The sequence below is a fragment of the Phaenicophaeus curvirostris genome, chromosome 24, assembly GCF_032191515.1.
Source record: "Phaenicophaeus curvirostris isolate KB17595 chromosome 24, BPBGC_Pcur_1.0, whole genome shotgun sequence".
NCBI classification, from domain to species: domain Eukaryota; kingdom Metazoa; phylum Chordata; class Aves; order Cuculiformes; family Cuculidae; genus Phaenicophaeus; species Phaenicophaeus curvirostris.
In genome coordinates, this window is record NC_091415.1 from 6,459,604 (window position 1) to 6,472,338 (window position 12,735).

Sequence of the window (12,735 nt, forward strand, 5' to 3'; positions counted from 1 at the left end):
CACAACACAAAGGCAAAACTTGTGCCGTCCAGAAGAGATAGGGATGGAGAAGGGGGATGAGTGTCTGAGTGATGTTAAAAATCAGTGTTGGCTGGCAGTGTTTGTGGTGCCTCGCTGTCATTGTGCAAGTTCTCCCTTTGCCACCAGGAAGGGGTTAGACTCGCGTCTTCCTTCCTTTCCACCTTCTTCCCTCCTCCAGTGTCACACTGGGGGCTGCATGTCCAGGTGGAGCTTAGATATACACCACCAATGGCTAAAATGTTATTATATGGATCATTTCTAACATTGAAGAGATTCATCCAGAAATGGAGAAGGATATAAGCCAATTACACCCTCATGGGGAAAAATTTTCTTTTCATTGCTTTGACCTTCTGACTTATAAGTAAAATAGAGGAGAGCAGCGTGGCCTGCTTTAAGTTTAGAAAGGCGGCACAAACTTGTGTGCAAGGTTTCTTCCCTTGGGTTTCCTGATTTTTTTAAATTTTAGCCCCAGCCTCCTGATTACAAACGTGTTTTAGGTGTCACGGTTTAAGTGTCATTGTCACGGTTTAGCCCTGACCCAGTCTGAATAAATGAAAGGAAAAATACTCTGTGGGCTGAACAAAACCAGTTTTAATAGTAATAATCATATTACGGACAAAAAACTCTATTATTAAGAAAATAATAAAATATGTACAAATCACAAATCTACAAAATTTCCACCCCTGCCCTGCCAATGGCTGCATTAGCACAGATGCAGCAGAGTGGGCATAGGGAGAAGGCCCTGGGTTGAGCTCAGGAACTGGGTTCAGGCACGCAGTGGCTCTTTCTGCATCCCAGTGCCCTGTGTTGTCGCTCCTAGAGAGAAATCTTGTCTGAAACACAGGCAGTGAACTGCCAGGAAATCAAGTTACTCAATTGAGACCGAGCTGAAAAGTTAAAAACCAATTCTACTTTATGTCAAACCAGAACAGTCACTAGTTAGTAACCGTAGTATATTTAGTTTACAACTTCATAGAGCACAAAACCGAAATAAGCTTGGGTTTACCCTCCAAAATAGAGACACGGTTGAGTTTGTACATTTTCGAAAACATCAGAATGAAATTGTGAAACAGATAAAAGCCATCCCCCCACTTTCCTAACTTTCCAGTGTGAATTCTCTTCGTTGGTTCTGTTTTGAGGTCCAAGGAGGATCCAAGGCTCTACCATTTAAAAGTTCCTAAATGTTAAATATCCCTGAAGCCCAAATGTGTTTCATATTTGAAAAAAGAGACGGTAGATTTCTTAATATTTTTAGCATTTCTAGCAGAGTCTACAGCAAGCAGATTTCTAAAAACATACCTGCGTTAAGACGGCCCTGGTTGTACAGAACGTGTCTCTAGTACTGAACATGATGCTGTTATTCAGTGCAACCCTTCGGTTTTCGTAAGCCACGTGGGTGGAAGAGCCCCAGTTGTGTTGCAGTGTTTTACATTCTGAGATGTTTGGCTTCCACAGACCACGGCAGTCCCTGAGCAGCCTTGTGGCAGCAGTGAAGGAGATGGAGGAGATCCCAGCCTACCTCCCGAACGGAGTGGCGCTGAAGGACACGGTGCAGAAGGCCAAAGACTGGATGCAAGAGGTGGAAGCTCTGCAGGTACGTGAGTGACGCTGCTGGCTGTTTGACCTGCTGTCAGTTAGACCCACTCTGCAGTCTCCTGTGTGCACTTGGTGCTTCAGCATCCCCCGCAGTTAAGAATGGTTAATCTAGAACATCTGTTGCCTTAGACACGGCATGGTCATGGCCTGGGGAGCACTATTGATTTTACCTCTGGTTTTGGACCTGATTTGTATTCGTTCACCTCTACAGTTAACTGGCTGCATTAAAATCCATAAAGGATCTATTAACAAAAATCTGAAGTTAAAAAGATGTTTTACTGTGGAGCTTTACCGGGAGGGAAGTATTGCTCAGTTAGTACTAACAATGATCATATTCCTGGTACTCATAATGTTGTGTACCATTCTGCAGAGGAAAGAAAAATGCTGCCTTTGTAGTGTTCTTATGAAAGTCACTTTCTTGTTAAATATGATGAAACATTTTCCATGGTCTTGGAAGGGATTTTGCTGATACACTCCAAACACTGTCCTAACTTAAAGGAACGGGTCTTATTTTCAGCGAGTGCTCTCATGCCATCAGCAAGCTAAAACCAGTGATAGTGTAAAAGACAATCAACATCTTCCTGCACCTCTGTACCATGTGGTATGGACACCGCTGAAGTTCTGTTTGCTGATTCTTGAATAAACAAATCCCCTGAAGCATTTACGTCATCAACAATATCTCTTCAGAGCCTTCATTTACTTGGCTAAATAAATAATTTCCCTCCAGCTTCTTAAAGCCCCCAAGATTTCCTGGTTCACGAATATTCCTGATGAGGCAAGTGTCCTGTGCTTGTATTGCCTCCAGTTCTGAGCGCCCCTTTCTGAAATGCACCTCACATAATGTACTGCCAGCGACAGCTCGCCAAGTAGGTGATGATATTAATTCTTGCTGGGCATGGGATCACCTCTTCTGAGGCCCCGTGGAATTCATGTGCTGTTTCCACAGCGGTGTTGTCAGTACTATCTCAGACATCCTGTGGTTGAGGGGTGTTGCCTCATTTGGTAACCACTGAGCATGGCCAGTCTCAGAGCTGTTTCTTGTTCTATTCCTGTATGATCGGCCTTTGATTTCAGAGATTTAAAATACTTGTAATTTTGTAGTGGCTCTGTTGGAATTTTGAGATAGAAGTTACTTGGTTTCTTCTTTCTTTTCTTTTCTCTTCATCCTCTTCCATTTTTTGAGGTTTGTTCTAGCTTTGAGGTTCCTTCCAGCTTTGTGTGATTTCTGTTTCCATGTTCACACTCGGAAATAACTCTTCAACTGAGCACAAAGCTGATAGCAGAGACTGAAAACTGGGGGCTTCTAAACAAAAATATCTGGATGGGTTTTCACCTTGGCTTCTAGCACTTCCCACTTGATTTTTTTTCAATTTTATTTGTGGATGCAGTTTCTTTTCCTGTGTTTTTCGGTTCTTTGCTGCTTTTACAGTTCAGTTCAGCTTGATTCTCTCCTCCTTTCCTGCTCCCTCTCCCCTGTTAGCACCATTGCAAGGGCTGCCAGGCACCGTGCTGTGCAAGCCCAAGTGAGTAGGAGTAGCCTGGTTGACTCTTTGAAGGGGCTGATGGCTCAGCCTTGCGAGTGCTCGAGCCAGGGTTCAGCAGGACTGCACAGGTGAGGAAGGGGTGGGACTAGGGCAGCCCTGATCTTGCACTTTGATGTAAGTTGCCAAATATTGTCTTATATTTTCATTTGTCCTCAGGTTTTTTCCTTGAAGTGACTTCTGATCTGACTTGAATCTTAGAGCCTACGTGAACTAAACTGGGCTTCTAATACAAAATTCTTCGGAGCTAAGAAGCTTTTGTTTAAAAATATCAATTATTCTGAGCTTTAAAATTTTGAAGGAACGAGCATGTAATACTAGCTTTTGTTTGAGGGCCATCTTCAGAGAGCTTAAATGAATTGGTCTTGGCATTTGCTAATTTCTTGGTTTAGATTCTGAAATTCTGCCTGCTGAATATGGAAAAAATGTGCTTGTTCATGCCAAGTATTTTTGCTTCAGGTCTGCAAAGATTTTAGTAAATGCCTGCAGTCACTGTGTCTTGCAGGAATTTCTTGGTACCAGTGCTGTGGGGCTTTGCTCCTGGAGGTGCTGGGGTTGTTCTGGATGAGCCGTTGCCCAGTCTCGCATCACTGCCTCTTCTAGAAATGATGTCTCTGTGCTGCTTCCCTGCTGGACCTCTTGGCTGCCTTAGGCCCAGGCTGCTGAGCGAGTGAGCAGAGCTCACGTTCAGACAGCACATTGGGTACTGGAGATGGTTCTCTTAGCGTGCCAGGATGGGGTTGGACTTGCCTTCTGGGTCTAGTTCAAAACCAGTTTGCTTTTCTGCTGTGAATGCAGATTGTTAGCTGGGGGCTCTGCTTACATTGTTGGCAGACTTTTTTTTTTTTTTTATTTTCACGCTGTCATTTGGTTTCTTTTTTTCCCTCCCCAAGTTTTTGTCTGTGTACTTAATGAGTAGAATATGAGAAGCACAAATGTTGGAATAACAGCTGTGGGAATGACTGAAGTGTCTAAGCAGTAAATTCTGTTTTACCAGCTCTACCTGCAGTTAATGCAGTTGCCTTGCTGTGACTCATGGCAGTGGTACAGCTTGTGTCCATCCAGCGTGTTTTAATTTATAATCCAACAGGTTGGAGGTCGTGTGCCTGTACTGGACACACTCGTGGAACTTGTCACAAGAGGTCGATCCATTCCGGTGCATCTGGACTACCTGCCGAGGCTGGAGTCCTTGGTGTCGGAAGTCCAAGCGTGGAAGGAGTGTGCAGCTAACACATTTCTGTGTGAAAACTCCCCTTATTCTCTCTTGGAGGTAAGAGACCTCAACTCTGGAGAAGACAACCATTCCTCTCTTGGGTAAAGCACATCTGAGTTACAGTGCTGACTCCTGAAGTAGCAGTAAATATTAACTACACTTACAGTAATGTTTTAGGATTTATTTTAACTTATTTTTTATTAGATTGACCTATGCTTTTAGTGATAAGCATTTTTAAAGATTAAGATTTAGCTAGACTTTCTTTATTCTTTTTAATCAGTGGCTAATGAGAGTGTGCCATGCCACAGCTTGACATTTTCAGTAGGAATTATGGGAGCATTGACGTGTTGGGCACTGAGTTTCCTTTGGTGTGTCAGGCTGCAGGCACTGGAGTGTGGGTCTGTACTTGTGTCACCACCTCAGCATGGTGACAGCCCAACCTCACAGCGGGGCTGGGGCAGTGGGGAGGCTTCTCTGAATTTATCTTTAAGCACCTGCAGGTCTTGAGTGATCCACACTCCCTGGCCTGCATGGAGCCCCTCTTACCCCTAGCCCTCCTCTCTCCTTCAGGACAGATGGGTCTGCAGGGCAGTGCCTGGAATCCTCTGTGGTATCGCAGGGCTTGCGACTTAAATTGCATGGAGGCTCTGTAGGGTATCCAGCAGTGGAAGTGAAATACACAGGCGTTTGAATCATAGAATCACCAGGTTGGAAGAGACCCACCGGATCATTGAGTCCAACCATTCCTATCAAACACTAAACCATGTCCCTCAGCACCTCATCCACCCGTCCCTTAAACCCCTCCAGGGAAGGTGACTCAACCCCCTCCCTGGGCAGCCTCTGCCAGTGCCTAATCACCCTTTCTGTCGAAGATCTTTTCCTAATGTCCAGCCTAAACCTCCCCTGGCGGAGCTTGAGGCCATTCCCTCTCGTCCTGTCCCGTCACTTGGGAGAAGAGCCCAGCTCCCTCCTCTCTACAACCTCCTCTCAGGTAGTTGTAGAGAGCAATGAGGTCTCCCCTCAGCCTCCTCTTCTCCAGGCTAAACACCCCCAGCTCTCTCAGCCGCTCCTCATCAGGCCTGTTCTCCAGCCCCCTCACCAGCTTCGTTGCTCTTCTCTGGACTCGCTCCAGAGCCTCAACATCCTTCTTGTGGTGAGGGGCCCAGAACTGAACACAGGATTTGAGGAGCGGTCTCACCAGTGCTGAGTGCAGGGGGAGAATAACCTCCTTGGAACTGCTGGTCGTGCTGTTTCTGATACAAACCAAGATGCCCGTTTGCACTCTGCCCTTTTTATAGAATTGAAGTTTTAACCTTCCAGCTCTCCCTGTTTTCTGGATAATCTCATCCAAGCCCCCAAACCTTGAATGGAAAAGGCTGCAGCAGTCCCTGTTGTGCCCAGTCGTGTGTGGCTGTGTTAGGGCAGGGCAAATGCATGAAAAGCGATGCTGACAATGGTGCTTTTCTGTCCATCAGGTGTTGTGTCCCCGGTGTGATATTGGGATGCTGAATCTGAAGAGAAAGCAGAAGAAGCTGAAGGAGCCAGTGCCAAGTGGGAAGAAGAAAAGCACTAAGATAGAGACCCTGAGTGACTTGGAAAGAGCTCTCTCCGAGAGCAAAGACACGGCATCTGCGGTACGTGGCAGGAGTTGTTTTTCAAATCAGTTTCTTCTAAGTTCTTTGTATCTTTGTTTCTGTTCACTCCCATGCAGGACTTATCTTCCACTCTTTTACTGCTTGCTCTGCTGTTCTGCAGAAGTACCTCTGGGATTGTGATTTCTATGCTTGCTTGAGACTTCTCCAAATTACTTTTAGTAGATAAAATATTTGTTGTCTTTGTGCATGGAAGTAGCCTCAGTTCACCAGGCAATCCTTGAAGCCTAACAAAGCGCAGGAAAATAAAAAATTGAGACCTGTTTTCCTTACAAAGAACACAATAACCCAACACCATTTATATTTAAAACAAGCACATAAATAATTAAAGAAAACTTCATGCATTATGAAGTCAGTAAAACACTGATCTGGATGGAGCAGACTTAGGCACTGGTGGTTAAAGTGCTTCATCCCAAAATATCTATTTCGGAGCCTCTACCACAATCAGATTAAACAACATCCCACAGTTGGTGAGGAGCAGTAGGCTGATTTGGTAGGGTTTGACTATAATTATCCCTTTACATATGGGACATTTAAGCCTTAACCTGTAGCAACTACTCGAAACCTGTATGTTCAGGGCTTTGGTTTTGGTTTTTGTTTTTTCTATACTTTCCTCAATACATTTATTTTTATATCCGTAATAAAATGTGGAGAACTTATTAGTTGCAGCTGCTACTAATAGCCTTAAGAGATCTACTGCAGTCTTTAATAGGAGCTAACGCTAAGGATTCCTTTAAAAAAAGGCTCATGAGTGGGTGAAGGAAAGGCAAACACCACATTCAGGAGTATTTGCCGTGTTTGCAAACCCCAGAGCGAGTGCCTAGGTGAGGGTACAGCCCTGAGTGCTGGACAGTGTGCGCAGTGTGGGTGTTGAAGATGAACTGGGCTTTCTGAAAACAGCCCAGAGATACTTTCACATTAAACAGGGTCAGGCTACATATGTGAGAGATGTGTTCCTAGAGACGTACCTGCAAGGCAAATCTGCACTGGTTTCAGAATTTCAGCTGCTTTAATGAGGTTAGTGGTTTTGTAGTACAAAGTCTGAAGGGTTTCAAACAGAGAGCAAAGGAGTTTGGAGGGTATTTTGCAAAGGGGATGAGTTTTGTATCTCTAGGGCTAATGAGAAAATGGAAGGAAGCTGATGTCACGTCGCCGCACAGTCCTCATAACTGCCTCACTTCAAACATTTAAAGCCATGAAGGTGCACAGGAGTCAGGAGCTTCTAAACAATCTGAAATAGTCTGAGGGGTGTGGTTGTACAGAGGTTAGCCTGTTTCTGATGAGCAATGTCCCTTTTGAAATGACATCCCTTTCTTTGAACTCCTTTTTAGATGGCTACGCTCGGGGAAGCCCGAATAAAGGAGATGGAAGCGTTGCGTTCTCTGCGAGCAGCAAACGAAGTGAAGGTGCTGTCGAGTGAGGAGGATGCAGAACTCAAAGTCTGTCTATGCCAGAAGGAGCCAGCTGCTCCGATGATACAGTGTGAACTCTGCAGAGGGTTCTTCCATACCGGCTGTGTTCCAGTGCCCAGTGTTTTGCAGGGACCTCGTGTGTGGCTCTGTCCACACTGTCATCGATCAGAAAAGCCACCGTTAGAAAAGATCTTACCGTTGCTGGCCTCCTTGCAGCGTATCCGTGTGCGGCTTCCAGAGGGGGACGCCTTACGGTATATGATCGAGAGAACTGTGAACTGGCAGCACAGAGCACAACAAATGTTGTATTCAGGGAATCTAAAACTTATACAAGACAAAGTTGGCTCAGGATTACTGTACAACAGATGGCAAGCTGCGGCAGGCCAGCTGCCAGAGACAAACAAGGTGAGGCTGAGCGGCTGCTGGGCTTCCTGGCGTGGGTGGCCAGCAAGAGCAGTCCCTGTCACTCTCTGGGCATTGGGTTCGGTGTCTCTGCATACAAATATTGGCAAGGCAGATTTGCTTTACAGATATAAGGAGTTTGGTCTCTGCCTTGACAGTTAGCCAGGATGCGTGTGTCCTCCAGCAACAGCGTCATGTTCTCCTTCTGCTGGAGTCCTGCGAACAATTGCTCCTCAAAGGCCCATTTTCCTTTCTCTTCCTGGCTGCTACGCTCTAATTGTCACTATTAATGAAAGAGTTGCTGCAACTATTGTTTCTAGAGTGCTTAGTATTCAATTAGCCTTTATGTTCTGTTCTTACAAATATTTCAAGGTCATTTTTAGTGATGAGAATTGGTAAAAGAGGCATAAACTGTCCAGTGTGGTACCAGCTCAGCTGTCAGATAAGGTTGTATCCAACAGGGTGTCTTCACCTGTTACTACTTTTCTCCCTACTGTTCATGCTGGAACTCCCATGCTGAATGTTCTGCTTATACTGCTGAGTTGGTAGCGACTGCAACTACTTCAGGTGTGGTCAGGGTAGAGTTCCACCCTTCCTCCAGTAAAGGTCTTTCAGCAGAAAGCTAGGAGAAGGTGGCAACTGGGATAAGCATTTCTAATTTTCCTGTGATAAGAAATGCAGAGAAAAGGTAAAATATGAGATCTGTGCAGCATAAAGAACATGAAACATCCCAAAATAAGATGCACTTCTCGTTTCTGATTGAAAACCTGACTTTTGCCAGTCCAACCCTCTTAAAGTTTGTCTGTGGGTTTGTGTTTTCACATAGTTAGTTAAAACATAAAATGTGTCACATGCCTAAAGAGGCACCGTAGCTGCTTCTTGGGGAGCTCAGCTGAGTTCCCTGCATTGACCAGATTTTTCAAACAGGCAAGCCTGGTTTTAGAAATCAAAACTGTGTTTATACATCTACGAGAGTTTCTCTGATAATTTAGCTTTGAAAGTATCTTTTTTTACCAGATCAACTAGTATAGCTTAAAGAAAAACAACCAATGTTTTGGGCATGTAAGTAGATGCTGAGACATTTGGGCCTGAGACAGCAGCAGTGAGCTTAGCTTTATTAGCTCAGCGTGGTACCACGAGCTCCCTCTGACCTGCAAGCAGTCCAGCCATTTTCATATGGTCTGGAGCTCAAGCCAGTAAACTCTTAAATCGAAGTGGCTCTAGCAGAGCTGGTTCAGGTCCTTTGGGACTGTGTTTCCCAAATCACGAGTCCCTGGGAAGCTCAAAGGAAGAGCATCGGACCATGTGCATCAACGTGGGTCCCTCCCTGTGCCTGAGCCTTCCTGGAGACAGTGGTGTGAGGGCAGGTCAGAGGTGGCTCCAAGGCTCAGCTCCTGTGCTGAGAAGCTCCTGTGTGCTTTGGATTTGAAGTGCATTTTTAGTGAAACAAGCATTGCTCTCCTGTCCTGTAACAATTGTCTTTTCCCTGTTAACTGGGGCAATCCAATGCTCTCATTCCCTCCGAGAAGTTTGTGGCAGTAGCTGCTGGACTTGGGCTGCTTTGGCACTAGCCAAAGTGGAGAAGGTGGAACACTTAGATGAGCTTGAAAAATTCAGTTGAAAGACTGCTGTGAGCGGGAAGCAGATTTTGAATGAACCCAGACCCTTGAGTAATGGGAGAGATGATAGTTTGGAATGCTTCTGATGAGATGCCTTTCTGAGAGTTGTAAATCCAAACATGTCACTTTGCAGCTTCCCTCAGTGGCCTTTGCATAAATGAGCACGTGTTTGTTCTAGAGCTGCAACCCTTGCCCCCATGAGCCTGGGTTTATCCCTGCAGTGACTCTGCCTGTGTTCTCTCTGCTCTGCAGGCTCGTTCTCCTCAGCTCGATTGCGCTGCTGCCGTGCTAGGGACGGTTTCTGATCTCGGGGACAATAATCATTCACAGCTCGGAAATCTGGCAGTGAAGTTGCTTTGCCTGTTCCTGGTGTAGCTGAAGGGCTTGGGCAATTAGATTGAACAGTCTGTGGGAATACAAGATTTAAGCAATTCTAAGAGAAGCAGGTTTTGATTCTATTGCCATTAATTGACACTCCAGAACTACATGTTCAGTGAAAATACTGATGTGTTACGTTTGGTCTCTTTTCTAGGTGTCCCAGACAATTGGAGCGATGTCTTTCTCCATGCCTCATGACTGGGATAGCAGAACCATATATTTACATTCTCCGTTTTCTACAGGACAACACTGCATCCCACTTCATGGTTCGTATTCTTCACTTGGGTTTCCTTTTTTTCCTCTCCTTTTTTTATCCTCTGTATTTGGTAGAGAAGAGGGGGTGTCCTGGTTGACAGGAGATGGCTCAGGCAGGGAGGTGGATGGCTGTGCAGCGTGCCTGGTTGTTTCTCCATCCCCTCAATAGCTTTGGAACTCAATGCCCGGCTTTGGCAGAGGGGCAGAGTTCTCAGCGATCCAAATTTCCCATGTGTGTAATGAAAAGTTGGAGTGCGGTGGGAGAAAAGGTGTCGGCCAAGGGCCTGGCCCCTTGCTGTGGGAACAGCCCACAGGGCTGCGGCCGGCTGGGCTGCAGGAGGAGGAAATGGATGGAAGAAGAGAGGGACGGGGGAGTCTGCTGAAACTGTAGGAGCTGGATGGGAGCAGCACAGGGAAGGTAGTGCTGGAGACCATGGGGTACTTAATCCGTAGGACAAGAGTCCAGCTGCCAGAGGTGCAGAGGCCTGTGTTTCCTTGGCTGTCCCGGCTGCTGCGATGCTCCAGGTGACTCGGTGCAGGTTATGTCTGCTTCCTACCTCGGACTGTTTACTGCACAAACACAGGCGTGCTGTCAACTGCATCCCTCTGCAGCTCCAAAAGAAGCTGTTTATCATTTCTTTCTCCTGATGCGTGGTGCTCCATGGACACAGCTCTTATCTGATCTTTGTGTTTTCAAGTCAGCGCAGCTCAGCTCGTAATTATTTTACACAAGACAATTCAGTTTAATGTTTCAGTTAAACTCAAACACTGCCAGGTTTATTTCTCAGGCCATATTTGAGTTGTACTGAATGCTGTATTAATGAGCTGTTATTTACACAATGATTTTGGCCTCCCCCAGCTGTGACTATTTCGAAAGCTGGATGGCAGCAGCGAGGGGTGACGGTACAGTAGGACTCAGTGGCAAGGCTGATCCTCTTGGTTTTTCTTCCTCTTCTCTCTTGGCTTCACTTAAGGATCCCACTCAATTTGTTCACCTTACCCACTTGTTACACGGTGAGGGGATGGTCACACTTCTGGTAGCTTCAGAAGCAGGAGACGTTGCAGAGAATGATGGTAATTGCTTATCCTCAAACCAGCAAAAAGTGCAAGCTGGGAAGGATGCTGAGCCACAGCACAGTAACTTCTGTGCAAAGACTTTTTTAACCCTGATGTTAAAAGTGATTAGTGAAGAGGGAACAAATAAGAGTTCATTCATACAGATGCAGATTTCAAGTCTTCCTTTTTTGTTTTTATGTGCTACCAGAGAAGAATTTTCATTATCTGTGCAGTTCTCAACAGTGCTGACACTGAAAAATTCCTTCTCTCCTCTCTCCCTGTCTTTCATAAGTCATTAGCACAGAGCTGGATGAACTGATGATGGAAGCCCAGCTGCTCCAGGTTTCCCTGCCTGAGATCCAGGAGCTGTACCAGATCCTGTTCACGAAGCAGAGCCCTGTTCTGCAGACAGAGCAGAGATCAGCCCTGGGACCGACAAACGAAAAGGCAAGTGTCTGACTGGCAGTGGACCTGGGCTCACGCTGGGGTGGAGGCTCTGCCTGAACCCATAAGCATTACAAAGAGTTTTGTGTGTGTGTGTCTGCACTTGCATGGAAATACATTTCCCTTGTTCAGAAGGCACCAGGAAGTTGATAACGAATTTGTTACAAACTATTGAACGTAAATTGTGACCTAATGCATTTTTTAAATTTGAATCTGTTTTTTTATGGTCACTGTCTGTGTTTTAAATACATCTGCCCTAACCTGGCTGTTGTCCAGTGTTTAAGAGGCTTTCTGAGAGAGCTGCCTCTGAAGCAGTGAACTCAGGCAGGGAATGTCACTAGGACGTGACCCTGTCCTGTGCTCCCGTTACGCATCCCACTTCTGTGGAAGAGGCCGCGCTCTGTCAAACACTGCACTTTTACTTAAGCTTATTCCTAAAAGCAGGTATGGAATAACAGGATAAGGAGTGTTAGCTGCTTACTTACAGTTTTGTCAAAATATCTTTCCAACAGAATGAGTGTTGCCGAGGAAAAAAAGATGGAATTAGTTACATGGAGAGAAAACTAAAGCGGCGTTTTGAGAGAGAGAGCTTCTGTGATGAGAAGAGAGCAAAAGTAAAAAAAATGAGAACACCCAAAAAGAAGAAACTGAAACTGAGTCACTCGAAGGATCTGTGCACTCACAAACTGGAGAGAGAGCAGCGGGAGCGTCTCCTTGAGATGCAGCGTTCCAGCGAGAGCCACTTGTTTCCCTCAGACATGTCGTTCTCTGAGCAGGAGGACTCTGAGGATGAAGATGCCATCTGCCCTGCTGTGAATTGTCTCCAGCCCGAGGGAGATGAGGTCAGTAGAGGCAGACGGTGTGTTCTGAATGTTGGAATCTAGGACATTCAGCAGAAGTATTATTTACAAAGAGAGTCTGAGGCACTTAGTGACTCAGAGAGAATCTCTGCCGCTGCTGAGACATGTTTAGTAATGATCCTTCCCACCTCCTCCAAGAGCAACGCTGTACCTGGGAGTGGGGAAAATGGATGGCATGGTTTGGGTTGGAAGGCATCTCAAAGCCCATCCACTTCTGCAATGGGCAGGGACACCTTCCAGTTGCTCCAAGCCCCATCCAACCTGGCTTTGAACACCTCCAGGGATG

The 12,735-nt window shown here is 45.8% G+C and overlaps 1 protein-coding gene across 1 annotated transcript in view; it reads left to right on the plus strand.

Annotated features, from left to right (window-relative positions):
* The window catches only part of KDM5B (lysine demethylase 5B), a 60,086-nt gene that overhangs the window by 45,064 nt on the left and 2,287 nt on the right, over positions 1-12,735 (plus strand). Inside the window, exons 20-26 of the mRNA XM_069876227.1 lie at positions 1,477-1,615; positions 4,249-4,428; positions 5,847-6,005; positions 7,355-7,840; positions 9,989-10,100; positions 11,438-11,592; positions 12,102-12,431. Of these exons, the coding sequence (XP_069732328.1) occupies positions 1,477-1,615; positions 4,249-4,428; positions 5,847-6,005; positions 7,355-7,840; positions 9,989-10,100; positions 11,438-11,592; positions 12,102-12,431 (1,561 nt within the window). The remainder of the gene's footprint in view (positions 1-1,476; positions 1,616-4,248; positions 4,429-5,846; positions 6,006-7,354; positions 7,841-9,988; positions 10,101-11,437; positions 11,593-12,101; positions 12,432-12,735) is intronic.